This window comes from Ursus arctos, unplaced genomic scaffold, assembly GCF_023065955.2.
Source record: "Ursus arctos isolate Adak ecotype North America unplaced genomic scaffold, UrsArc2.0 scaffold_23, whole genome shotgun sequence".
NCBI classification, from domain to species: domain Eukaryota; kingdom Metazoa; phylum Chordata; class Mammalia; order Carnivora; family Ursidae; genus Ursus; species Ursus arctos.
In genome coordinates, this window is record NW_026622908.1 from 48,246,231 (window position 1) to 48,273,337 (window position 27,107).

The following is a 27,107-nucleotide window of genomic DNA, read 5'->3' on the forward strand; positions in this document are numbered from 1 at the left end:
GGGCGGAGCTCGGCTGCGCGAAGGGGCGGGCCGAGCCTCGTCCACGCACGCCTGAAGACCGCGAACTACGCGGAAGCGCGTCCCCGGCCCGCTGGCGGCGCGTGGGACAGGTGTCTGGCTCCGCTCCCGGGCCGACTTCCTCAGAAGCCTTCCAGTCCGATGAGTCTCTTGCCTAGGGTGGGGGCACCGGCCTAGGACCCCGTAGCCTCTGCACCCAGAGGGGCAGACGCGACCCCCAAAGCCAGGGCCCCACCGACCCGACTCCCTCAGGGCCCGTCGTCGGGACGGACAGGGGTCGGGAGCTGGGAGCCCCCGCAGGAGGGCGATGGCGCTGCGGGGCTGGAGGTGGCGGGCCGCTGACCATTTCTGGCTGCAGCCAGGCTGACGGTTCTGGTTGGGGAGAAGGCTGCCCTGAAGCTGCTGGGGATAAAGCAAGACAAAGACCCTGGGCTCTTTTACCCCACCCCTTCCTGCCCCCAGTGGGGCCCAGTGCCCCTCGAGTTGTGGACACACGCAGGCACCTGCCTGGCAGAACGCGAGGCAGCTCAGCAGCCAGGGTCCCTCACAGCCTCAATGCTGTCTGTGGAGCAGGCATTCAGAGCCTGCTCTGCTTCCTCACAGTGGTCCGTGGGGGGGTCCTCCTACCTTCCTGTATGCTCCCCAGCCCAGGACGTCCTACAAGAAAGCAGAGTTGAGAGTCTTAACGAATGAATGAAAGTAGGGTGGGGTGGGGGTGAAGGCTGGAGGACGTTGGTCTGTGTGTCAGGTCTGGTGTCTCATTTTTGTTCTGGGGCAGAGGGAACTGTTGTCATAGTTATGAGAGTGTCACAGGTGGTGGAGACAGACGGGGAAGGAGAGGCTTCCAGCTTGGGGTAGGTAGGTGGGCATCAGCCTCTGAGGGCAAAGATGCTGTGGGAAGCACTCAGGAGGGGCTCACTGCTGGATAGAGTCCGGTAAGCCCCCATACACAGGGCAGCAATGCCTCCCCTACCTGCCGGCTGCCACCGTCAGGCTGGGGAGGGACTGTGGGGGCCTCCGCAAGCTTGGTTGGGGGTGGCAGACTGAGTATGTGACCATGGCAGGCCAAGCTGGTCACTCCAGGGTTCCCTGGGCCTGCTAAGGCCAGCTGGGCAACAACCCAGTGTTTCAGAGGTCCTCCTTCAGTCTGGGTCTGGAGGTGGGCCCAAGGCTCACTCAGGGCCCTGTTCTGGGGTTTCCCTGAAGCCCCCCCACCCCTGTAACAAACAGCCCCTCCCCTTCTGGGTGCTGGTATCCATGGCAACACTCTAGAGCCTTTCTTTCCCTAGGCCTCAGGTGAGTGTTGGGGGTAAGGCCCTGGGCCTGGGAGCATCACAGGCAAAGGACCATTCCCTCTGGGGACGCCTGTGTAGGTTGAGGGACAGGACCTCAGGTCCTAGAAGACAAGGGTGTCAGGGGGAAGAGAACAGGAAATGTGCAAACATTCAGGTGACATGTTGCCTGGGGTGGGGGGTGACCTGCTGCCTTGTCCTGGTCAGAAACACAAATACGGGCAGACATGTGATGAGCAGGCTGGTGTCCCATGGGGTGCGTGCGCACACGCACACAGACCTCTTTGGAGTGGTACTGTCTAGGGCTGTCAGACATAGGCACACGCTCATGGCCATCTGAGGAGAACTCTACAGGGGTATCCACACGTAGGACACAAGGATGACAGCCACACCATCCCTCTCAGCTCCCCCAGGAACATCGAGAATGGCCTCTGAGTCTTGCCAAGAGGCTAAAGAAGCTGAGAAAGAGGCTCCCTTATCCCTGGTGGACCAAGAGCCGGTCAATGGCCACCTGGAGCCTCCAGCTGGCACACCCCAAGAGCCAGTGGCTCCCTCATGCCCACAGGACACCAAGCCCAGCTCTACACGGGTGGTCTTCTCTGTCAACCTGCAGTAAGGGAGTGAGGGAAGGAGGGCTGGTCAGCCACTTGGGCCTGGTCACCCAGAGGGCAGGGCCTGATCGCTGGCATTGCAGGTCGGCCCCTGAGTCGCTGGACCCTGGCACCCTGCGGCTGCTGTGGCGTCAACGGGAACTAGAGATCCAGGCCCTGCGGTGGGCCATCCAGAACCACCATGATGCCCGGCACTGCCACATCCTGCACGAGGTAGCTGGACTTCCACCTGAGAGGTGAGCAGCAAAGCGCTAGCCCCCCAGCCCAACCCAGCCTCTGTCCTGGCCTGAACTGATTTTCGTCTGACCCCATCTCCAACCACTGGTCCTGACCGACACTCCAGCTGATTCTTACCCTGACCCTTGCCTCTAACTCTAGGCCTTACCCGGTCCCTGACCCTCTACCCTCACCCTGAAAAAGTGAATATATCGTGAACGTGCCCAGACCCTAACTCTGAACACATCGACAGTCACTGAACCTAGACCCCACCTATAACCCAGACCTCTCAGAGCCAGACCTGGCCTGGCCCACTGGAACTCAGTGCCCTTGGGCCCCCCATGTCAGTGAAGAGGAGCCCCTCCTTCTCCCTTCCTTGGCTACTGATCTCAAGGTGGGGGCTACTGAGATTGCCCCTTCCCCCAGGAGTGCATGCAATCAGGAAAAGGTCCTGCAGAACCAGGTGCAAAAGCTGACTCTGCAGTTGAAAGAGCAGAAGGAACAGGCCCAGCTGGTGAGGGCAGGTGGGATCAGGGAGTTGGGCAGGGGACCCGAGCTGGGGTGAGGATCAGGGGCCAGGTAGGGGTTGGCCTTGGGGGTCGGTGCCTGGAGAAGACCCTGCCCACCTATGCACCATCCTGGAGCAGGAGAAGTCCCAGCTGGAGGAGCGTCTGCTGCAGACCATGACCATGATGCAGCAGCTGGAGGCTGAGCTGCAGGCCTTCCAGAAGTCCTGCCTCCTGCAGCTGGCCCACCACTCCTGGGTGGGTCGCATACTGCGGTCTTCCACCGGCAGTGTGGAGGTAAGCCCGACTCGGCCCACCCTAACCCTCCCACGGCCACTCCCCAACCCTCCTCGGACGTCCCTTGGGTAGTCAGTGTTTCTCCTCCAGGTCCTTTTGCTGGGGGGGGGGGGAGGGCTGGCCTGCCTGCAAAACCTGTCTCCCCTCAGGACCGCGGGGCAGGGAGGAACCCCCTGGCTCCGCGCAGCTGACACACAGCAAGTGTGTGCCTCTGGTGCTGGTGGGGTCAAAGGAAAGAAGCTCTTTCCCCCCGCCCCTGCCACTGGCCTCCACTCCCCCATGCAGGTGGTAACTGCAGAGACCCTGATGGACTTTAGCGACCTCTCTGAGAGTGAACAGGGCCCCTCCACTGGGGAGGTAAGCAAGGCCCCCATGTGCTTTCACAGCTGGCAGCCCTGTGGGAGGGGAGGGCCACATGCCTGTTGCTTCCTGACCAGGGTTTCCGGCTGGAGGATGTGGACTGGAACAGCATTGCCCAGCGGTATCCCAACCTCTTCATCAACATTGAGTCCAACTCAGACCAAAAGTAACTGCTAGTCAGGCACTCCTCCAGGGGTGCAGGGCGGGGCGAGGGGGGAGAGCATGCCTTGGCATATGTGGACCAGAATCCAAGTTCTACCCTTAGTGTCCCTGGACAAGTCACTTAACACCTTCCAGGGTCAGTTCTCCCATCTGTAGGACGAGGTTCACAGTGAAGAGAAAGGGCTCCTGAGCCCTCACAGTCCTTCCAGGAGCCTCTTCCCCAGGCTGGGTCCCAGCGTTCCCCACGCACCTTGGGGAGGCTAGATGGGCGCAGGGCTGGAGTCTAAAAGCCAAAGCCAGCAGCAGCGAGCAGATGAGTAGACTGTGGCCCACAGGCACCCACGGCCCCTGCCACCCCCACAGGCCCCACTGTCGGACGAGTGGGGCTCAGAGCTGCGCAGACATTGCATGGAACAGCGTCTCAAGAGTGTCGAGTGGAGTTCCCTGCCCTTGATGAGCACTAGCAGCTCAGGGGGCGTGGACTCCGACTCCAGCAGCGACCAGCTGGCTGAGCGTTATCGCGTTCGGAAGGTGTCGGGACACCCAACCTGCACGCCAGGCCCCAGTTCTTCTGACCTGACAGAGGCACCCTCGGACTTCAGCAGGGAAATGCAGACACAGCCTAAAGGTGGAGTGGTCTCCCCAGTTCCCCCCCAAGGCTGTGATCTCTGTGTCCCCCAACAGCTTAGTCTTCCCAACAGCCCAGAGCACGGCTGCTGAGGCCTCTTCAGTCTTGTCCCCAGGGGTTAGGGTGGTCTTGGATGATCCCTGCTGCTGCCTATGCACTCCGGCTCCAATATCTGCCCCCCCCCCCCGTACTTGGAGTTATCCCTCCGCTTCCCTCAGCCTCCAGGGTCCAGCCCTCCTGCTCTGGACCGGCCCCCCGGAGCTGCTCCTGTCCCGAGGGCACCCTCAGAGTGCTGCAGGTCTGGCCTCGCAGGAGTCGTCCACAGTGGATGCTCCATGTGGAGGTACTCCTTCCAACAGGTCTCCTTTCCCTGGATCTCCGGAAAGCCCACCAGGACCAGCCTGGCAAGACTGTCCTGACCAGGGAGTCCTGTGTGGGTCCCGAGCATCCGCATTCCGGGTGCCGCTGGAGGTGAGGGGGTGACTCCGTGGGGTCACAGCAGGAGTGGGTCTCCTACCAGGACTCAGTGGAGGGGTGCCCAAGCCTCTCTGCACAGCCCCCCTCCCCTCGCTGCTCTTCACCCCAGCCCAACGGGTTCCTGCCTTAAGATCGTGGCCGTTAATGGCCGGGAGAGGTTTGTGCGCGTCCTGAACCAGTCGCTGGAGGAGACTGCAGACCTGGGCGGCCTGACGCTGCAGCAGCGAGTGCGCGACTTCCCTGTGTGCATGTACCGCTTCCCGCCTGGCACGCTGCTGGCGCCGCGGCACCATGTCACGGTGCGCCCCGCTCCCCGCGAGCCCCGTGGTCCCCGCTCAGGCCCCCGCCGCTCCTCACCCACTGCCCCCTGATGTCCACCAGGTTTGGGGCGAGGGGCCGTGCAACACCAAGCGGCAGCTGCCCTCGACCTTGGGCCAGGAGCCCGTGCACTTCCACTCCAGACGGGGATGTGTGACTCTCCTCCTGAGCCCCAAGGGCGAGGTCAGTGTGCTTCCCAGTCGGAGGGGGAGTGCACCGTGAGCCCCACAGCACGGGGGTGACCGCTGCGCCCCTCCCGGCCGCCCCGCAGGTCTTGAGCGAGCATCGGGACCCCCACTGCGTGTCCCCCGTCTCGAGGATCTTCGCGGACAACACCGATTTGTCCATAGACCGCTTCCCGCTCTCAGAGGCCGAATCTGCGGCTGACACCTGCGAGCAGAGGCCCGGGCCTCAACCCTCGCGCGCGGGCACGGTGCGGGAGGCCCGGGCCAGACGTCGGAGGCCCGGGTGGGTACCGCGGGTCCCTTGGTCTCCACTTCCTCCCAGGCCCCACCCTTGCAAAAACCGTCTCCTCAGACTCTCTGTTAAAGGACCATTCCCTTACCTCAGGTCCAGTCCCCTCTGGGGCCGCTCCCCAGGCTGGTTTCCGTCCAGGACCACCACCCACCTCCCCAGGTCCCGTCCTCTCCAGGCTCGCCCCCTAGTAATTCAAGACCACCCCCAGGCCTCCCGCCTCCCCAGGACCCTTCCCCGCCAGGACTGCCCTTCCCGCGGGCGGGCTCCGGATCTCACGACCCCCTCGCCCCCCCAGGACGCGGGGCCTTCTCCCCCGGCTGAGCACCGGCAAGATCTTCCGCTCGCGAGAGGTGCCAGCGCCGTCCGAGGCCGCCGAGACCCTCGCGCCGGAGCTCCTGCCCGCCATCCCGGGTGAGCGCGCCGTGACGCGGAGGGCGGGCGGCCCGGCCCCATCCCTAACTGTTCCCGCAGACGCTGGGCTGTGCCTCGAGGACTGCCAGGCTAGGACGGAGCACAGGGTCCGGGTGAGTGCGCGCGCCGTCCCGCGCCCCCTGGCCTCTGCCCCTGCCCCGCCCTGCGCCGGCCGCGGAGCCCCTCCCCTCTCCCCGCCAGCGCCGCGCCCCTCTCAGGCTCCGCGCCCCCAGGTTTGCCGGAAGAGCGTGGACCGGAGCTGCCCGATGGTGGCGCTGTCGGTGCAGAGCACGGCTGAGAGCAAATACGGCTTCCGCTTCCTCCCCTGCCCGCCGGTCACCACGGACCTGAAAGCGCGGGTGGAGGGGTGGAGGGCAGCGCGGGGGTGGGCACCTGGGACCGAGGGGCCGCGCTGGGAGAGAGTCGTGGAGGCAGGCCGTGCCGGCCGCATAATTGATTGAACCAACGTCGCCTGCGAAGTAAACCGTATTTATGCACACCTGAGAGTCGAAAAGGATTCGCTTGGTTTTGGGGGATCCTGCCCCAAGAGAAGGGAACTGGCTAACCCCATCCCTGCGTGGGCGAGGAGCCACACTAATTCACTGGGGATGGGAGGCCTGGCTGCACCCTGGCATCCGGAGGGCCGGCCAGAGAGCTGATGGGGCCCCACTCCAGCCACCTCCGCCTGGGCCAATGCTGGGGACCTGGGCTCTCTTAGCCTGGGCTCTTTCTTGTGCCTACCGCTGGCGATCCCAACCCCCGACTCCCCTCCACCAACAAGGGTCTCTCCTATGTCAAGCCTATGACCCCCCCCCAACACCCCGCCCCCCCAAGATGCTCTGGGTTCCATGGAGCCAGAATTCCCATGGAGCTCCCACGACCACACTGGGGCTCCTTGACCCGCAGTCCAGGCCAGCTTGGCAGTAGGTGGGGGATTACACTAGGGGTGGGACTGGGCTGGGGTGATAGGGTTCAGGTGTGGCCTGCATCGGAGGCCAGGGGGTCTGGTTGCTGGATCTGGTGCTGGCTTTGGGCCTGGACATCCTTGGGCTCGAGGGCTTGGGCCTGAGGTCACCTCCAGGGCTGTCAGAGCTGTCACTGTAGCCAGTCCCTGCCCTAGGCCAGGCCCTAAACTACACAGGGCTCTGAGCCTCCGCCTCCGGAACTGCAGGCCTGTGGACCCCCAGTAGCTGTTGCTAGAATCAGCAGGCATGGGCATCTTGGGGGGAGAGGGGGTCAGGCTACAGCCCAAGGTCCTGGAAGGCTCTGGAGAACAAGGAAAGGGCTTGTCAGACAACGGCCCCATAGGGATCACAAGGTGGGGTGGGGGTCACCACAGGCAAGGTGGCAGTGTCCACTGTAGTTCTCCCCCCTAGCCCTTCACCCCCCCCCCCCGACTAGGCAGCATCCCTCTCTTCCACTTCCTGTGCTCCCCTGGGAAGCTGTGTCCCTGCAGCCCTGTGACTTCTGATAGTTGCTGGGGCCAGACTCCTCTGGGGATGCAGAGGCCATAAAGCCTGAGCTCTGGCGTTGGGTCACTGGATCCCATCCCCAAGGGTGGTCCCAGGCCAGGTCCTAAACCTCTGCTATAGAGTGAGCCCCTGGCACCTTCCCCCCACCCAGGGCAAACTGGGCGGTATGGCTGTAATCACCCCGTGCTTACCTGGACCGGGCCTGGAGTGGGAGGCCCTGGTACCCCTTTTTTCCCTGAGTCCCCACTGTCTGTCACTCCTCCACCTGGCTGCCCTGCCTGTTCTCCCTCAACCCCCCCCCCCCAGTAGTTGACAGCTCTCGACTAGCTGGTCTAGGGCCCACCCTCTCTGGCCCTTCCCCCCCCAGGCACCTGCCAGCCCATGGAAGGCAGAGGCTTTGCCTGTCATGTCCCTGTTCCATCCTAGCCCTTTTGACTCCCCAGCCCACAGGAGGGTCATTCAGCCAACCTTTAAGCCTGTGTGCCTGCTGCCCCTGCTTACACGGCCCCTTCCCAGGCTTGTCCACTCAGTTCAGTCAGTTCAGACCCTTCTTCTGGGAAGCCTCCCTGGGCCCTGCTGGCTAAGGGGTCTCTCTGCCTTGCAGTCCCTCCTGTTTGTTCCACTCAGCCACCGTCACTCTGAAGCCAGTGTCCTGAACCCAGTACAGGCCCCGTGCGCAGGTTAAGGGCAGGACCTTCCCTGCCATAGTCTCCTGGCCCATCTGGTGGCCTCTCTCTCCATTGGCCTGTGCCCTGCTCTCTGCCAGTGGCCTGCCACCCTGCCCTCTCTTTTAGTCCAGACTCCCTGCTCACAACCCCCCTCTGTCCAGCTCCTGTGGCCTTATGATCCCATGGACTCAGGGAGGAGGACTTGGGATTGGAACCTCTTGAGTGTAAGCACGCCCCCCCCCCCCCCTCAGGAGAGGACCTGTCTGTTACAGCCCCTCTCCAGCTGAGGAAGGGGCCCCAAGCTGATGAACGCTGGTCTGGGGCAGTGTGTGGGGTCACTCTCAATACCTGGGGCCAGGCATAGGGCACTGTAGGGAGTCTTGGGCCTCGACTTGTCCTCTTGCTCTTCAGGGCCCCTCTGTGTGCCCCAGGGGGCTGTGGCACCTTCCTGCTGGGGCTCCAGGGACCTACCAGGGAGGGGGTAGAGTGGGGGGAGGGGGTTGCAGATCTGCCCTGCGAGCCAATCCCAAATGAGTGTGCCCCTGGGATGATGCCCCAGCCTCAGGCTCCCATGGCCAGCTCCTCCAGCCAACCTGGGTACCAAGGCAGTCCCCAGCCATGACCTCCCACCAAACAACATGCAGTGGTAGGTCTCGGTTGGGGTGGGGGGCACTCACCGCAGGCGCAGCTCCCTGCAGGCCGGCAGCCTAGCCAAGGCCAGGAGGTCACTGCTATCTGTAGGATCAGACCCTGGGTTGGAGGCACTGGCAGCCAGGTCCTTCAGCCTGTGTGGGGGCAGCTGTTCCGGAGCTGCCCAGGCCTGAGGAGAGAGAGGGCTGGTTTGGCACAGCCTTCAAGTGGGCTGGGCGGGGAGTCCCCTGAAGATAGAAGGACTTATCTGGCTGTGGAGGGTGTGAGAGAGCTGGGGCCTCTGGCCAGCAATGGTTGTGGGGCAGGGTACTGTCAGGCCAGGACACCGGTCCCCTGTGGTAGTTCTGGAGTCCCAAACCAGCTGTGGGTGGCAAGGCCTACCTGGCACTGGTGTCGACGCTCCCGCAGGCCTTTGGTGGGATTCCCACAGAGGACTCGGCTAGCACCTAAAGAAGAGTAGGTATGGCTGGGTCTGGTTTAGGGTTGAGGGGCTGCAGGGTCAGCTTTGTGCTGGGTTGGGTTAGTTACCATGGGTAAGGTTGCTGGTGTCATCCTCTGGAGCTGGGTCCTTGGGAAGCAGGCTTTCAGGCAGGGGACCCCCAGTGACCAGTAGGGAGAGGGGCCATGGCCTGGGGGCCCATGGCTGGGTCTCAGGCAAGGAGAGCTCGGAGCTGAGTCTCTGAATGGGGGCTCCGTGGGGATGACCTGCCCGAGGGTCACAATCAGAGGTCATGGAAACCCACGCCAGCTGACCAGCCCAAGAGCCCCCACCCCCCTCACCAGAACTGTCCACAGACCAGGGACCCCTGCCACCCAACATGTGTGTCTGGACGCCCATGTCCCACCAACCCCTGCTCACAGAGAGGTTATCCTGGCTTGGGGGCAGGTGTGCAGGGCTCTGGGGAAAAAAGGTTAAGGCCGAGAAGGGATATGAGATGTGGCTCTCCATCTCTGAGAGGCCTAGGGGGGTGCTGCGGGTACAGAGCTCTCTTCCTGGGGATGGTGGGGGGTGGCGGCCTCTTCTGGGGCTCAGTCAGTAAAGTCTCCAGGCTGGGGGGGCCAGCCCTTGCCAGAGGGCTGGTGAGTGGCTGCCATACCCAGCCCAGGGAGCAGGCCATCCAAGACACTGCCCTCCTTGATGGCCTCCTTCACCATGAGCCAGTCCTGGTCCAGCTTCTGGGAGGCCGGCAGGCCTGTGTGTGTGGCTGGTACCTCATCCAGGACCTGTAGCTGGGGGATGAGCTTCCTCACCTCTGCCCGATAGTTGTAGCCCTGGGGCACCTGCAGGGTGGAGGGTGTGGCAGGCCTGGGTCCAGTGGGCCCTTCAGGTCGTCCCTATCCTGTGGCTGCTTTCTCCAGACCCTCTGTGGGGCAAGGCAGGGGAGCTAAGGGTTGGCGATTCTGCCCCACCCTGCCAGGGCTGGCCTGCGTCACGCTGGGCCAGCAGGGACTGTGGGGACCCCGGGCTCTCACCCATGATGTGATCTCACTCTCTAGGCTCATAACCTGGCCTGCGGGGCTGCCGTGAGCTCAGAGCTGTGGCCCCGTTGGGCAGTCACTGTACACCGGGCCCAGTGTGCAGAGCTAGCAGGGCGGGAATGTATGAGTTCCAGATGTGCATGTGCCCACAATATATGAGTGCATTCCCACCCAGGGCACGCCCAGGCCTGTGGGGGATGGGGGGGGGCTTTGGACTGGGCCTGTATGGGTGTGAGTGTGTGAGAGAGAGAGAGATGCCATGGGCAGACTGAACAGACTTCATGGGGGTGCATTATGGGCTGGGGGGCATGGCGTGTGTGCCCGTGGCCCCGTGGGACCCCGTGGGGTCTGGTCTGGGCCCAGAAGGTCTCCAGCGATACAAGAGAATGAGTTCATGGTGAACAAGGCACAGGGTGCAGGCAGGCTGTGCCTCGGAGATGTGCTCTGGGGATGCTCCCGTTGCCCAGCCTGGACATGCCCAGTGCCCAGGTGGGCAGAGAGGCCCCTGGGACCGCAGGAGGTCCACAGAGTGCCTCCCTGTCCCGCGCACGTGCTGCCTGGGTGCCCAGCATACGCACCTTGTTAGAAGGGCTGGGCCCTGGCCGCAGGCACACCAGGTTGCCCTCCAGGGTGAGTGTGGCCAGCCTTGGGCACAGCTGCAGGTAGCGCACCTGCCCCAGGTCCTCTACACTATTGCCCTCCAGGTCCAGCACCTCCAGCCGCTCCAGCAGGCACAGCGGGCTCAGGTCTGAGACGTTGTTGTAGGAGACGTAGAGTTCCTGGGGCAGCAGGGGGCTCTGCTAGGGCTTGGCCTGGCACCCTCTCCCCAGCCCAGGGCACCCAGACCCACCTTCAGGGCCAGGAAGGAGCCAATACCATCCAGGTCAGTCAGGCCGCAGCGAGCCAGCCACAGCACCTGCAAGTGGCCCAGGGAAGTGCCCAGGTCTCTGTAGAGGGCAGGGTTGGCTGGTCAGCACTGTCTTGGGCTGGAGGGCCATGTCTGTGTCCGTGAAGATCCTGTGCCTGCGCCTCGTGCCCTTCCACCACCCACATCTGTCTCTTTCCAGGTGCAGGGGTGCCCGTGACCTGTGGCTCCTGTGTGGCAGCCTCCAGGCTGAGGAAGGGGCCCCAGAGCCCCCTGCCTCCCTGCATTCCCTCCTTGCCACAGCCTCCTGGTCTCCAACACAGGCAATATCCAACTTCCCCTGCCCCTGGAGGGCCCAAGGCTGGCGGGGGGGGGGGGGGGGGGCGGGGTTGGGGGGGGGGCAGAAGCAGGGGTGGGAGGGGTGCTGCCCGTGCTGGACGGCTGGCTGGGCCCCACCTACTGCCCGCTGCAATGAGGGTGGACAAAGCAGCCCCTTTCCCAGTGGGGTCAGCCCCAGGCGCTTCTCCCCTCCTGTCTCTCTTTGGCCTTTCTTGTGGATGGCTTCCCCACATTACAGCCCCTCCACCAGCCAGCTCTGCCTGCAAGACCTCCTCCACCCCTGCCCACGGCCAGTCCCTTGCCCAAGCCCTGGACTTGTCACCCTCCCTCTGCCTGCTTCTCCCCTGCAGACGGCAGGCCAGGGCTCTCTGGGCCCCACCTCTGCCTATGGGGTCCTGTTGTCCTCAGTGTCCCCTGATGTCCCGTGTTGGTCCTCCAAGAATGACCCCGTACTCTTGTCTTCTCTGTCCCCTTTACCTGTTGTTGCCTTTCCTTCTGCTTTCCGGGAGATTTCTTCATTCCCACCTCGCGCCTGACATTTCCGTGTCGGTCGTCACGTGTCGGATTCTGAAGTGTCTTCATGGCTCTCTGACCCATTTTCCCGGCGTGCTCTTCTTGTTTTGAAGACACGGAGAAGCCACGCCTTCTGTCTCTGGTATTTGTTGACGAAGTCCGGACTCCGGTCTCACCCCTCCCTGCGCTGTCCGCTCTCCTCTCGGAACCTCTGTTTTGACCTTTTCCTTTGTGCTGCAGGGACCCTAACATTTCTGATTATACTGTTAATAGCTTCTTGGCATTCAAGTTGGGAGTGAGGGTGTGGCATCCTGCTTGGAAGGGCCACTGGGGGCCCTGGCGTGGGGGGCTTCCCTGCCGGCGCATGAGCTGATGGTGGGGGCCCGTCGCTGGGGGTGGAGCGGACCGGTGCGTGACTCCCACGCTTGCCCGTGCAGCTGCCTGCGGGGCGGGCTGCCGGGTGTCCCCGTTCCTGCCGTGGTGGTCTCCCTGTGTTCCCCACACGCACCTGCGTTTTCGTACCTGGGGACTGGGCCCTTGCCCTTCCCCCTGCTTAGGTGCACCTGTGCTTGTCAACTCCTTTCATCCACGTGCTGTACGATGACATCCTCAGGGCCCTCTTCTGGTGCACACGCTCCCCGTGGGGATGACCCACCCTGCCACCCGGCCAGAGTCCCCTAACCTCCAGACCACCTGAGTCTCAGCCTCTCAGTTATGAAGACGCCACGTGTATCCCCAGCCTGCTGCTGTGAGTGGACTTCCCCACCATCTCTTAATTGGCTGAAATTTGTGTCTCGTGACGTCTTCAAGAGCAATTAGACTGTTTTCCTTGATCTCTAACTCATTCAGAAATGCTGGCTGGGCGTGAACGTCTCGGTTCATGCCTTCTTTCCATGGGCCCGTCTTTTGGCTTCTCCATGGAGAAGTCTGAGGAAAACTTCATTCCCCTTCTTAAAGGAAGAGGTGGTCTGTTTCCTCAGCAGCCTCCAAATCTCATCTTCACGTCGGTAACTCGATCAGGGCTTCGGCGTTGGCAGGTCACTTTCGATTTTTTTCTTTGTCTGTAGTTGAAAGTCTTCTTTTATGTCTGATGAGATTTCTTTAAGTCTCCCTTCTGTTCTAGAATTTCGGTTTCCTTCTGCAGCGATCGCAGTTGTGCACGTGTCAGACCCTCTATCTGCCGCCCGTCTCACGCTCGCTCCTAGACTCCGCTCGTGGACGGTGAATTGTGCTCGTGGTTACTGTCCCTGTCTTCCCGTGCAATCCCCTGACTGCTGTCCTGCAGTATTTCATCCACGTTTGCCTTCATTTCTGAGCTGGTGTGATTGTTTCATCCCATCTGTTTCCAGAGTCTGTGGTTCACACCCGGCTGCAGGGGAGACTGGGTGCTTTGTGCCCGGCTAAAATTGGGGAGCCCTCTTTTATAGAAGAATAAAGATTGGGGAATAACTAGTAGATTTTGCCTCATCTCAGATTGAGTAGGAAAATTACCAGATATTTAGAACAAATGACAACGACAAAGCATATACAAAATTTGTGAGCCCTAACCCTAAAGCTGTACATAAAGAGAAATTTACATCTTCAAATACATTTATCCAAAAACCTGGAAGGATTACAACAATTAAGCTGAGCATTTAGCTCAAGGAGCTACAAAAAGAACAGCAGCAAGTTGCAAAAAGAACAAGAAGAAAAGACCTAATAAAGATGAGGATGAAAGCAGCAGCCACCAGATGGCTCTTGGAGAAGACTAACAGAGCCCAGAGCCGGTCCTTCAAGACATGAACGGACAGTCGCCAGCAAGACTGATGACGGATAAGGAGAGAGGACAAATAAAGACACACGACTTCAAAAGAGGAACCCTTAGAGCCAGAGCAGCAATCAAAGAAACATGGAAGCCCACTATAAACAAAGTCGCGCCAACATTTCTGAAACCCTAGATAAAGCCGGCACCCAGAGAAACAGGGAGCTGGATGCTGACTCCCCCACCCCCGCCCCTCTAAGTCCTCAGATCCGGACTGGTTTTAAAAGTAAGTTCTAATTAGTCACCGTGGACTAGACACTCTCGATCTTCCACAACAATTTCTTATACAAGAAGTTTCAAAATGAGAGCAGCCGAAAAGAACAAGAAGAGGGAGAGGCAGCCTAGGGGTCAGGCATGTTGATCCCAGAACCGGAGGAGCAAAACGCCTGGGGGCCGTGGGGTGACCCGCATGAACACAGGCGTGAAAACGCCCAGCAAACAGTATTTCAGCGTTACGGTGCTTGTCACTCAGCACGATGGAGTCCCGTGCATTGACAGCCTAGAGGAGAATTACCACTTTCTGGCCATGTTGACGGCCCAGAGACCCAGACGCACACCCATTCAGATAAAAGACAGACCGAGAGTGCCCGCTGCGTCTCGCTGCTACTGAAAACCGGTGCTAGAAGGTAAGAACAAGGGGCGCCTGGGTGGCACAGCGGTTGGACGTCTGCCTTCGGCTCAGGGCGTGATCCTGGCGTTATGGGATCGAGCCCCACGTCGGGCTCCTCCGCTGTGAGCCTGCTTCTTCCTCTCCCACTCCCCCTGCTTGTGTTCCCTCTCTCGCTGGCTGTCTCTATCTCTGTCAAATAAATAAATAAAATCTTAAAAAAAAAAAAAAAAGAAGGTAAGAACAAGAAGCATGAGCGCTGGGAGTGAAAGACAAGCCTCATAACATGCTGGTAATACCCTCCTCAAAACAGAAACCCCAGGGGAGTTAACAAACTATTTGAATTAATATGAGTTTTGTGGTATTGCTAAGGCAAAAACAAGGACACAGTATTGCCAGATACAAGACCCATGCGTAAAACTCAACCGTGCTTCATGATTTAAAAGTATGTTCTAAATCAGCATAACGTTTGTCTACACTTGTAATAATCAACCAGAAAATACAATAGGAACAGGACCTCGTTCATGATTATAAAAACACTATAAATGTGCGGGCATTATTTTCGTTCTGGTTTCAGGGAGCTCTGGCTTCCCAGGGGGCCGGTGTCCTGCCCTGTTCCAAGGGGCAGTGGGGCAGGTGGGGAGATGGGTCCTGGTTAGCCCGAGCCTGTCCCCATTCCGTCCTCCTCGCGGTGGCTGGTAGAGTGCGTACACGCTACGGTTCTCCCCAAAGAAATGGAGGAAGAATGCAGGACCCTGCTTGTTCTTACTGGTGGACGCAGGACGGCGCACTCCCTGTTACAGGATGAATTGTGCGCCACCCCCCACCAACATGCCTATGTTAACGTCCTGACCCCCAGCACCCACAACGGGACCCTATCTGGAGCCTAGTTGTTGCAGATGTAATTAGTTAAGATGAGCTCACACTGGAGTGGGGTGGGCACGGATGCCATCTGGTGTCCTTATGAAACGGGGACCTGTGGACACAGACACAGGGGGAATGCCGTGTGCACATGCAGGCAGGGATTGGGCTCCTGAGTCTACAAGCCCAGGAACACCGAAGATCGCCAGCAAAGTCCCGCAGGAGGAGAGGGGAGTGAAACGGTTCTCGCTCACAGCCTCAGAAGGAGCCAACGTCGTCCACCGTGATCCTGACTTCCGGCCTCCACCACCGGGAAAGGATAGCCTTCTGCCGCTCAGGCCACCCCGTTCGTGGGGCTCTGTTCAGCAGCTCTGGAAATCTAACACGCTCCCTCAGTCCGCCAGTGCCTGCGGAAGCCAGCAGGGGCCGGGAGGGGACATGGTGAGGACAGAGGGTCACACGCTGTGGGGAGACCGGCTGAATGAACCTGACCCCGAGACCAATACTGGGCTTCCCGTGGGCTCCACCGGGACAGAGGCTCTTGTCTGTTCTGGTCACTGACGCGTCCTCAGGGTTTAGAACCAGGTTTCTGTAACTTGCAGCTCAAAGCTAACTGATAGCAAACTTTATAGGCAAGTTTAAAGACTCTATTAAAAATATAAAAACACATGAATGGAGAGTGATTATCATATTCATGAATGTAGATGACTTAGCAAATAACCCATATTAACACATGAAACTTTTTAATTCCAAAAGAGCATTTCAGAAAGAGTCCTGTGTGTGAAACCCAACCAACAGTTCGTAAACTTCAAATGCAAGAAGAGTTCAGGAATAGCTAGGTCATTTTCGGAGAAGGAAGACTAAGATGAGGGTATCAGACATGAACCAACAAACACAAAGACGTACCGGTGAGAAGTGCGGCCCTGGGGCAGGAACAGACTGACAGATGGGGCAGAGAGCTCCCACAGTCACGGCCACACGTGGGCCCCTAAATGGCAGAGTCGTACCACCATCAGCAGGGAAACGGGATGATGTTGGGAAAACAGACTTACTACACGGCAGGAAATAAAACTGGGTCCCAACCGCGTGCCTGGATTGAAGGTGACCTCGCAGGTAAGTTGGATTAAAGACCTGAAAGTAAAAGGTGAGACCCTAAAAGTGCATAAGAGAAAAAGTAAAATATAGCCCCCTAAATAAGACCCAAATCACCAACCAGAATTGATGGAATAAATCAAAACAAAGGGTTTCTGTTCAAGTGAAGGCCGCCACAGCCCGGGTTAGCGGGAGGAGGCAGGGGGAGGCACCTTGCAAGTCTAAACCACACTCAGCCTACGCAAGAGCCAGAAAGCAAGAAAAAGACAGAACCCACCTGAAGAATTGGTACAAGGCGTATGAAGCAAGACTTGACGTTTTCAGTAGTGGGAGAAACGTACACAGTTATGCAGGAATGAACGACTTGTTAGCGTGCTGCTTCCCACACAACTAGTACTAAGGAACGGCTGCTCTGGTGCGCTGCGGCCGGGGCTGAAGCCTCCCGCATCCGCGGCTGTCTGGAAGCCGGCTCCACTGCCTGGAATGTTCTCCATGCCAGCCGGTGCCGAACTCTCTCTCAGCTTCCCATGGACAGATTTTAAAATTATTTTCCAGTCCTTAAGATACTGCCTGAGATTTTATTTTATTTTTATTTTTTTAAGTACTCACTACGCCCAACATGGGGCTCAAACTCCAGACCCTGAGACCCACGGCTGCGTGCCCCTCCGACTGGGCCAGCCCGGCGTCCCTCCTGCCTGAGATTTTAATGTCCCGAGTGTGGCTGTTATCAGCTAAGTTGTAATAGGAGTTTACTGGACTGCCATATCTAATTCGTTTCCTTTTACGAACTTTTGTCCACCTTCAACCCATGGACATTAGCAAACGTCCTGTGGCCAAGTTTCAGGATCTGACGGCAGAAAGAACTCCGGGACTCACTATGTCTCTCACTGTTGTCATCAAGGGACAGGACATGTTTCCTTGCAATTCATGATCTCATCACTTCTCTTGGAATTGAATATTTCGTGTTGTCACAAACGGTGGGTCATATTTCTTAATTTTACAGCTTTATAGTACCTTCCACTTCTCCTTATGATCTTCACCCTTTATCGTATATGCTCTTCACGTGCCGTATTCGTCGCCGTGCTAATTTGAACGCCTTAACAAGGAAGGACTACAGGTGATTTTTCGTCTTTGTTAAGCTCTCTGTCAGAACACTGCTTAACCGCGCATGCAAGGTGTGTCTCTGAACCCCCGTTTCCAGGCCTTCCCGTGCAGACGCGGGGGCGCCATGTCAGGTGGCAGCCCCGCGAGCCGCTTCTCTGCTCTGGGTCTTGGGGCCACGCGCTGAGGGCCACATGGTCTTCCAACTTTCTTTGCTTCCGTTTCCAGATCTTTCAGTGTTTTATTAAATTCTTTTTGATTTTTTAAAAGATGTATCTATTTGTCAGAGAGAGAGAGCGTGCGCGCGCACAAGCCGGGGGAGGGGCAGGGGCAGAGGGAGAAGCAGACTCCCCGCTGAGCAGGGAGCCCGAAACGGGACTCCATCCCAGGACCCTGAGATCATGACCTGAGCTGAAACGGAGAGTCAGATGCTTAACCGGCTGGGCCACCCAGGTGTCCCACAGCAGCAGTGCTTCCGTGCGGCCCATCGTCTTGGAGTACCTAATGGTCTGATACTACTTCGGCTTTGTTCTTTGCAGCCAATGAGGTTAACAAAGGACATGAATCTGTCGTTAGTTTTGAATTCCGTCTTTTAGATTGACTATTCAAGCGTTGCTGTGTTTTATGTGAGGCCGTGCTCATCTGCTCTTCTTCTGGGCACCAGCATGACCCCCAGGCCCCCAGCCCCAGCGGTACATGGATGCCCAAACCCTGAAAGCTTGGCGGTGTTGGGGCACCCACCAGAGACCCCTTGTTGGCTGGGAGCCCTTCCAGGCACCCCACGGTCAGCCACACGACCTGGTGTGACCGGCCTGACACCGACCACGGGCTCTGGGTGGCATGGGTCACCCTCAGCAGGGGCCTCCACCCAGCGGGGGTAGGGGACACGAGCTACACGTACCAGAGTCAGGCTGGAAGGGTGGGCATTAGGGCTGGGAGCTGAAGACGGTAGGACACCCAGGAGCCTCTACATGGGGACGCTCCCCCCACCCCATGCCCTAGAGGGGCACTCACCTCACGGAGCCCACGCAGCTGCCGTTCAGCTTCAGCTGGTTGAGGTTGGGCAGGTGAACCCCTGTGCGCCACAGGAGAGACAGGTGGGTGACAGAGCCTCGCGCCCTCCCTCACCTCTCTGCACCCTCGTCAGTGCCCCTGGGCCCCTGCGGCGCCACGGCTGCCCGGAGCCCTAGTGCAGCCCCAGGGCCCTGCACTTACGTCTGCGGCCTGCCTCAAGTGGAGAGGCACACAGGACGCGTGCAGAAGGTGCACCTGAGCGGACCGAGCCACCCGGAAGGCCAAGAGGCCACTGGACTCCGGGAGTCTGCGTGGAGGAGGGGAGCCTCACTGTCGCGGGTGGGGCCACCACGGCTTGGGTCCTGCCCCTGAGCCACATGCCAGACCCAGCCACGGGCACCCCAGACCATAACCTCCATCAGCTCGCAGCACTGGGTACCAGAGCACAGGAACCCCCTAGCTGGGGTCCCGTGCACCCCAAAGCCCCTGGCAAAGTGTTCTGAGTTAGACTCCTTGGAAGAACAGGGCACTGACCCTGTGGGACAGTCTTGATCCCTTAAAGAGGGGTGCAGGACGGGCCTGCGGGGCACAGGGCAGACTTGCAGGGTGCACGGCAGGCTCGTGGGGTGCAGTGGTGCAAAGACCAGAGCCTGGCTGGCAGCACTGAAACAGATGGGCCCTCAGAAAGAAGTCTGAGCTTGCCCGTGGTGGGGTGTGGACAGGGAGGGGCTCTCACCAAAGTTCCCCAGGCTGTTCTCACGGGTGTCGACGCACATCTCCAGCATGTTCACCAGTCCAAGGTCATCTACCTGGGCCAGGGCCCGCTGCAGAAATCGATGAAGAGTCATCCCTGGGGACTGGACAGTGGTCACTCGCTCCCAGTGAAGTCTCTGCCTTTGGCTGTGGGCTGGGACAGGTGGCAGACATTTCCCTGCCTCCTCTATGCTGCCTTAGCCATGGATGGCTTTGGCTGGTGGGGTATGAATACACAGGATGCGAATAGAGGTAGTAACTGTGCTTGGCTGGTGGGCCCATTTGCAGAGTAGGGCCTGCGGGGTGCCAGTGTCCAAATGAGACCCATGGGACAGACCCACACAGCCCATAGCGTGGACCCCAGCTCTGCTGAGCATGGCTGAACCACAGCCTCCTCGGACCTGTGGACACTTAAGACTATAAGCCACGGAGCTGGAGGGGTTGTTTGTTACAGAGCATCATTGCCCCTATAGCTGATTCATACAGAACTTGGGACCTAGATGCTGTTCCAGTAGCTCCCACAGCAGAACACCTCAACAGTGTGATGTTGGGTTTAGGACCGGGTTGGGGGCTGAGGTGAGTGCTGCTGGGCCTGAAAAGACAGACACCCTCGTCCTGCGGCCATGGTAGGTCTCCTGAGACCATCTCCTGGGGTGGGCTGCATGGCAGAAAACGTGCATGAGGAACCTGTCACATTGAGCGGAGAGCTGCCAGCACCATGTGGGTGGAGTGAGCTTGGCTGTGCTTGATAAGGTGCTGTGGGACGCGGGGTTCAGGGGGAAGGGAGAGAGCCCAGGAGATTTGGAACCCACGGGTCTGGAAAATAAAGCGGTCTCTCAATTCCAATCAGCCGAAGAAAAAGCTGAGAAGGTTTGCAGGTAGGACGACCCAGTGAGTCCGTCTCGGGGAGCAAGCCAGGTTGCTCCGTGCCCGCTACAACCGCAGAGGCTCTGGGGTTCTCAGGGGAGGTCTCCGGGAAGCTGGCGACCCCATTTTCAGTGACCGGGTCTGCAGAGAGAAATGTGTCCAGACACCCTCGCAGGTATGACTCTTGGCACCTGGCATCGACCGGACTCTACCACGTTGAAAAGCACGTGTGGTTGTGGACCTCTGATCACCAGCTCGCTGTGGCCTGGACTGGGGTTCACAGAGATCATCCGAAATGACAGTGTTTGAGGCCGTGTTCTCCAGCCAGGAGCCAGGTGGAGAAGGACGGAGGTCCCAGGATGGACAGAAGCCACACAGGGACAGAGCAATCTCTAATTAAAGTGTGTTCCCAGCATGGGGCCCTCAAACATTTGTCCAGTGGGTGTCAGCGTCTCCTGGTTCCCTTCCCAAGAGGGAGAGGCTGGTGAGTTGCCCTGCTGCTCCCACCTTGCAGGATGGCTGTGGGGGCCACACTGGTCTTCATGCTTGCCTGGTCTCATGGACAAGTCCTTCTTCGGATGTGCGCAATGCAAACATGTTCTCCCAGGACGCTGGACTCACCTGATGTGTGGTTAGTGGGGACTTGGGGGTGTGAAGGCTCTGGATGTGGAGGCAGGTGGGCCAGTGCTCATACTTGTCACTCCTCCCCTGAATTAGAACTGCGTGTCCGTTCCCCGGCCAGTGACAACACAGACCCCAGAGCAGGTGGTCTTGTCCGTGATGGGCTTGGCCAAGGGAGTCCTCAAGTGTGCACCTGTCGTCCACCTGCTGCTTACCCCCAAGTGTCGCCCACGAGTGGGGCAGCCCCATGTGGCCCCTTAGCCTGGATTCCAGTGGGACCCACTGTGCAGACCCCAAGCTGAGGACAGACACCTGTTGTTCCAGCCAGAGTCTGGGTGGTTTGTGGTCAGATTATGTGACCACAGATGACATACGGGATACAGAGACCCTCCAGGCCAAGGTGTTGGGGAAGGAGGCCTGCCAGGGACTGCTAGGGGATTCCCACAGCAGCAGCCTGAGGTGGGCGCTGCCCTGAGGATGACGAGGGGCGTCCGTGTGGATCTGAGGAGACAAATGCATGATACTGTTTGCACCCCAACTGGCCTGATTTTGTAGGGATCCCAGGCTGTACAAGGCCTTCTGTGTGGCTGGACATCTCCAGGGGGGTAACCCACCAATTGTCTGAGGAAGACACAGTGACCACACACACTCCTGCAAAACCACTCCCTGTTGGGCACTGCCTCCCACGAATGAACACACAACGGAAAGGAAACAAAGCACAGATTCCAGTGAGCACCAGGGATGTCGCGGCTCCCGGCCTGGCTCCTGCGGTGTGGTACTGGGTGGATGACAAGGCTAGGTCCACCTCCAGGTCCAGCCAGGATGCGGTGGGCGTCCCTGCCCTACCTGCACCCTGCTCCCGGCACTCCTGGCATGGTCAGGCTGGACCCTCCCTGTCCTGCTATCCGGGGCGGGGAGCTCTGTCCCCAGCCAGCTGCTCTGTCCAGCAGAGGAGACGCCAGCTCTGTGCACAGGCTGGCCAGGGCCCAGAGTCCCCTCTCAGGGTCAGGCTGTTGCCAGTGCAGCCTGGTCTCCCTGTGGCCCCAGGAGGGCCTGAGACAGGGGTACCGGCCTGAGCTCTGTGCACACCGGCCCCTCCAGCAAGCCCACTTTCTGTGTCTAAACCTAGACCTCATATGTGCAAAGGGACACAGGACCCCAGAGCTGGCCGGTACAGAGGTGGCCTGCAGCTGTGGGTCTGTTTCTGTCCCCCAGGGCAGTGTGGGGGGCTGCTGAGCTGGTGGGAGGTCTGTCCCGATGTGTTCCCTGCTGGACCAAGACACTGGGAAGATATGGGCCCACAGGCCTGGCTGGAGGGCCGCATGCACAGAGGAGCCAACTTGGAGCCTGGGGATGGGGGCCTGGCAGGAGTGTCCCTTCTGCCGTCACTGACCAGGTGGTGCAGATGCTTCTGTGAGTTAGTTGGTCCAGAAGGCGGGCAGAGACCTCGGGCAGCCAGGCTCCCTTCTGCATGCTGGTGAGCATGTCACCATAGGGTCTCCAAGGGGAGGGGTCCTTGTGCAAGGGTAGGTGTGGGCCTGAGGGCTGCCCGGGCAGTGCCTGTACCCGGTGGGGCCTGCCCCCTTAGCATGGCCAACAGTGGGTGAGGTGTGGAGTTGCTGGGTGAGAACTGGGAGTCAAGAGGGCTCTGCATATCCTGGTGGGCTGCAGGGTGGCAGTGAGGGGCGGCAGCAAAACCCCACCCCAGGTTTGGGAGAAAGCCTTCACTAGCTGCCCCAGGCACAGCCAGTGGGATCCTGGAACGGCCCCCGCTTAAGCAGCCTGCCCTGGATGGCAGGGCTCCCCCACTTTACTTGTGGTTTCGTTTGTTCCTGGCAGTTGGCACCTTCTGTGTGCCATGAACTTGCACGGTCTGACGCCCTGCCTCCCGGCAGAACAACAGGTCCAACAAGGGGCTTCTCTGGTGCATGGACCCAGCGCACAAGGCCTACTCGGCAAATACTTGCAAAATTCCTGCCTGGCTCGTTCCCTTGGTGTGCTGCGTGCCTGGGGGTATCTTAATCACCAAGCACCGGGGGTTGGCCCTGAGGGTGGGGCAGGTACTGGGGGCACAGCAGGGCCGAGAGCGACCATCCACCAGGCAAGGCTAGGAGGGCTGAGGACAAATGGCAGGCTGGACATCGGCCCTGCAATGGTGCCCCATGCGGACCCCCGTGGCCTGAGCCCGCAGCCCCCCAGCACTCACCAGTCGGGCAGGTGACAGGTACTCCTCTACCAGCCGCTTGCCATGGCTGTCCCTGTGGCTGCCTGGGTCCTTGCTCTGTGGGCGGGGATTGTGCAGGCCTGGCCAGCTCAGCTCCCGCACTCGGACAGTGGCTGGGTTTGGCCGAGGCCAGTGGGTTCTGTCCCAGGCCTGGTCCATTCACATCCGACCTGCTAGGATAGGCAGAGGGCAAAGCTACTAAGCCTTTGTTCTTCCTCTGATGCAGCCTGGCTGGGACCCCCGCTCGGCAAGCCTTCGGGGCTCACCCTGCCTGGTTCTGATGGGGCTCTCACTCACTCAGTCTCTGCCTGCCTGGGGCTTGTGATGGCCCTGGCATCGCGCACTCAGCCTTAGCTCTCACCCCACTGGGGTCCGGGCGGGTCACCTCCTTGTGTTTCTGCCTATCCTCCAGGGTCCACAACAGGGCTGCTCGGTCCAAGCTTCCCTATCTGAGGTCCTGCCTAGGCTGTGGGCCTGAAGGGGGCCAGTTAGCCCTAGGTCATGTTTGCTCCATCAGCTGTGACCAGCAGCAAGCCATTGGCTCAGGCCCTGTGCTATGTGTCTCCACCAATGGTCTCCAAGCTTGGGGGCCCAAGACCAAGCTCTCAAGCATTCCCCCCACCCACCCCTATGCCCACTGAGCCCCCTCACCTGGAGGCAGCTGCCTCTTTCCACCATGGGTCAAACATCCAGATAAGGGGACAGCATGTGTCTTCAAGCGGCACCTGCAGCAGAGATTTGGGGTGGCCTCCTGGCCAGGTCACTGTGCCAGGGGACTTGGCACAGGCAGGGCCCAGAACATAAGTCAGGTGTGGAGGTGGTCGGGGCTGTCAGTGTGGGCACTGGCCGTCAGGTCCTTTTGATCATCCTGATGGGGGACCCGGACTGGCTGATGAGGAAGACAGTCAGGCGGCGACTGACTCCATCCTCTCTCCAAAAGGGGTCCCGGGTCTGCCACTCTGGACTGTCTCTCATGGGCTGGCCTCCCTGGCACCCTGTCCCTCCTGAGCCCCTCATCCCCAGGCTCCAAGGGAGGTTGTCCAGCGTACCCCTGGATGCCTGCATGAGGCTCCCCTGGCATTGCTCCTTAAAGATGCAGATACCTGGCCTGACCCCAGACCCTGGAATCATTTCTAGGGTCTGCCTGGAATGTTCTGGGCACTTCCCTCCAACTTGGGTTGAGGCCTCGCTGACCACTACACCTGTATTCCCTCCTGCCCTTCCCGGATTTACTTTCCTTGTAAGTCTGACTCCTTCGATGGTCCTCTGCTCTACAACTCATTCTTTAGAGTGAGTATGTCACTCCAAGACAATATGTGTTCTGGGCAGGCAAGATGCTTCCTGCTTTGTCCATAACGTACGGAGGAGGGGCTCTCAACTGCCCTCCGGAGGAATCAGTGAGTGTGGTGCACGCACATTCTAGCACTGCTCTCATCTCTCAGCCCCCTGGACACGTTCAAGATGCATCCTCTCCCTCATGCCTAGGGCTGGGGCAGTGGCCAGCTGGGCTTTGACAGAGGCAGTGGAGGGGGCCGCGGAGGGACAAGCTGCCCAGGCTCTGTGTGCCTCAGTGGCCTCATCTGAAAGTGATCTGTACACTGCGGATCCAAGGGGGTTAAGGCCATGCAGGTGAGACCCACATATAGACTCACGGCGTTTCCAGCCAGGATTTCTTTCCAAAAGCTCCCTCTGCTGTCTGCCTTTTTCCAGCTGATGAAAAGCCCCAAGCCTGGCAGGAAGACCCCACCACCGTGCCTCCTGGGAGTATGCTGCTCACCCCCATCCCAGGCCCGTCAGCCTGCAGCCCCAGGATGCCTTTGGGCAGCATTAAGGGCCAAGCCCACTGCCTTTCATTCTGTGCCTGATGGCAGCTGACCAGAGGTCCTACACCTGACTAGGGCCAGCATACTGGTCCCATCTCGCCCAAAGGTCTCAGGGTCAAAGGAGCAGGGCCTGGGTTGTTGGCTGGAGCTCCCATGAAAAACACCGTCCCCTCACATTCACACACTGGCTGCAACTGTCTTGGCCCTGCTTCCACCCTGACCTGACACTTTGGGAGCCCCACAAACCTCCCAAGTAGGACACCTGGGGGCCTCTCTGTCTCCACAGCCCAAGGTTATGCCAGCCCCTCGTCTGGCTCATCAGCTCTCTGGGTCCTCTCCTCTCCTCCACCCCTCCACCTCGGAGGGGAGGGGTTCGGAGGGCAGGGCCTCCTCCCCTCCTCTGTCCAGTCAAACTCCCAGAGTGGAGCCTGGGTCCCTGCCTCCTTCTCCCCCCCAGGGCCAGGGGTCCCTCCTATCCCCGTGACTGGGAACCCTTGGGAGCGCAGCTAGGAGTTGTGGGCAGGGCCCCTGGAGGAGCAGAGTGGACATCTAGGGGTACCACTGAGTCTCCCACTGGCTTTGCTGCTTCATCCTAGGACCTGTCCTCGGCCTCAGTTTCCCCCCAGGCACAGGGGAGGTAACAGCGAGGCCTGAGGCCCCAGGTCCAAGGGTGTGCTTGGCTCTCACCTGAGGGGTCGGTCTCGGTGCCACGGCCCTGGGTGCCTTCCGCTGCCTGGCCTTCACTCTGACTCGGGGTCGTTCTTCCGGTGGCGGGGTTGCAGGGCCTGGCCGCCTTGGCAACGGGGCCCGGGCATCATTTGAATACTCAAATATTCATGAGGCCGCAGGAATGTCCGGGGCTCCGCGGTCGAGCCATGCCCCTTAGCAACGGTTGCTAGGGCAGGCCGGCGGGGGCGGGGCAGCAGCCAACCGGGTTTGGGATCTAGAGGGTAGGGCCCCACGCGGTGGGCGCCCTGTGGGCTGGGAGGGAACAAGGGGGGGAAGGTGAAACGCCGTCAAGCCGGGGGGTGGGGAGAGTGCCGAGGACAGGCCAGGTGTCAGCCCCTGCAAAGGCGGTGTCTGGTGGAGACCAGCGCCCACCTTTCCCAGCTGGGAGGGTCGTACCTGCGGCCCTGGCCTTAAGGGATGTACCCCCGCCTCCAAGTGTGGCCGATGCCAAAACAAAAGGAAGCGCCGTGGGAAAGCACCCCCTGAAGACGAGGGAAAGGCAGACCTGGTGTCCCCGCTCGCGAGGGACGCCACCACCCGCTTTCATTTATGCGCCTTTACTTCGCCTCTATGCGCGTCAGGCGCAAGCCCGGCTCTGTTGTAGCCACCGCGCAGTGGGGTCGGTGATGTGGTGGGGGCGGGGGCGGCCCCGAATGGGTCCGCTAAGGTCACGGCCTGCAGTGGGGTGAGCTCCAACAGAACGGCACCGAGCCGGCACGGGAGGAGATAGGGGATGGGAGGGGGTGCCATCTGAGCAAAGCAAGGTTGGGCCCTCTGTCTAATGCGCCATTCTTTCTTCGTAAATAAGGAGGGTGTGCTTATGCACTACTTGGAAATTTTAAAAAATGTTAAAACCATGTCTTTTTGAAAGTCTCAGGGAGACGGGATGTGCGTTTGTGCTTGGAATGGGGGAAATTTCAGTACATCCCCCTTGAGCAACTTTTGGGTGGGATTTGCTGGGTACCATTTGTTAATTGGGCTACACGGTAAGCTTCTGCAGGGTTGGAAGCGCTGGGCTGTGGGCAGCTGAGCGGGCCGGTCTGCAAGGCCTGCCCAAGTTGGGCGAGGCTGGTGGTGAAGGGGTGCGGGAGAAGGCCCGTCCTCGGAGCCCCAGGCCGGACTGCGAGCTGGAGAGAAGCAAGACCCCCTACATGGAATAAAACGATTATGTCTGTCTCTGCTGCTCCGCGGGCTCAAACGCAGACCCCCACCTCCCGCTCGCCCGCCCAGCCGAGACACCCCTGCACCGTTTGGCCCTGGGCGCACTGGCTGTGCCGCGCCCAAGGACTACGCCGAGGTGCCAGGTGTCCTTTGAAGGGGGCAGGCGCCCCTTCCGGAGCCACCTGACGGGAAGGGGGTGTAGGGCAGCCTAGCCTCCGGCCACTGGGGGTCCCAGAGGCTTCCGGCGCGGCCCGGGCCCGCCCTGGGCGCCTGACCCTCGTCCCGGCGGCCCCTCCGCTTTGCTCCAGGCTCCCCTCCCCAACACGGGGGGGCGTCCGCGGTGCTGACCCTCCTCCCTCCCTGAGGCTCGCCCCCGGACTGGCCCTCCGCTCCGGGACCCTCTCAGCGGGCCGCGCGTCGCGGCGCAGGGAAGCCCTCTCGGGCTGGCAAGGGCTTGAGCCGAACCGCAGCGACCCCGCCCCAGTCTACAACCGCCCGCGGTCCCGCTTTCCGGAAACTTTCCGGAGAAGCTGTTGCCCCCGGACCCGCGACCCCCGCGTCCTAGCTGTCCTCCGGCCTGGCAGAGCCCAGCCCCCCTAGGCCGCGGCCCACGAGGGCCTCCAGGGCCGGCACCGCCCTCCGCGCCGTTTCCCGGAAGCCCCGCCCGGCCGCGGCCCTTGATGGGCGGGCGGG

The 27,107-nt window shown here is 60.3% G+C and overlaps 2 protein-coding genes across 6 annotated transcripts; one reads left to right on the plus strand and one right to left on the minus strand.

The window, feature by feature from the left end:
- Positions 1-36: 36 nt before the first annotated feature.
- Positions 37-7,000, plus strand: LMNTD2 (lamin tail domain containing 2). Its single transcript, XM_057317227.1, is given in 12 exon segments — positions 37-1,922; positions 2,005-2,157; positions 2,564-2,651; positions 2,785-2,940; positions 3,226-3,297; positions 3,378-3,467; positions 3,784-4,176; positions 4,179-4,561; positions 4,677-4,866; positions 4,949-5,068; positions 5,157-5,353; positions 5,658-7,000. Coding segments are annotated over 12 exon segments (2,607 nt in total). The 5' UTR covers positions 37-1,734; the 3' UTR covers positions 6,235-7,000.
- LRRC56 (leucine rich repeat containing 56) lies at positions 6,247-26,955 on the minus strand. 5 transcript variants are annotated; one of them, XM_026490404.4, is made up of 13 exons: positions 25,212-26,955; positions 23,353-23,426; positions 22,684-22,874; positions 18,973-19,060; positions 18,237-18,297; positions 10,894-10,990; positions 10,622-10,822; positions 9,662-9,845; positions 9,093-9,269; positions 8,946-9,010; positions 8,591-8,733; positions 8,262-8,380; positions 6,247-7,039 (listed from the first exon to the last, which is right to left on the minus strand). In XM_026490404.4, exons 3-13 carry the CDS (start codon positions 22,858-22,860, stop codon positions 6,714-6,716), a joined length of 1,638 nt encoding a protein of 545 aa, XP_026346189.1. In that variant the 5' UTR covers positions 22,861-22,874; positions 23,353-23,426; positions 25,212-26,955; the 3' UTR covers positions 6,247-6,713. The 5 variants fall into 5 exon arrangements, with proteins under 5 accessions (XP_026346189.1, XP_044236697.1, XP_044236698.1 ...); XM_044380762.3 differs by lacking the exons at positions 18,237-18,297; positions 18,973-19,060; positions 22,684-22,874; positions 23,353-23,426; positions 25,212-26,955 and adding an exon at positions 11,627-13,315 and having other exon boundaries at positions 10,622-10,840; XM_044380763.3 differs by lacking the exons at positions 18,237-18,297; positions 18,973-19,060; positions 22,684-22,874; positions 23,353-23,426; positions 25,212-26,955 and adding an exon at positions 11,627-13,313.
- Positions 26,956-27,107: the final 152 nt, after the last annotated feature.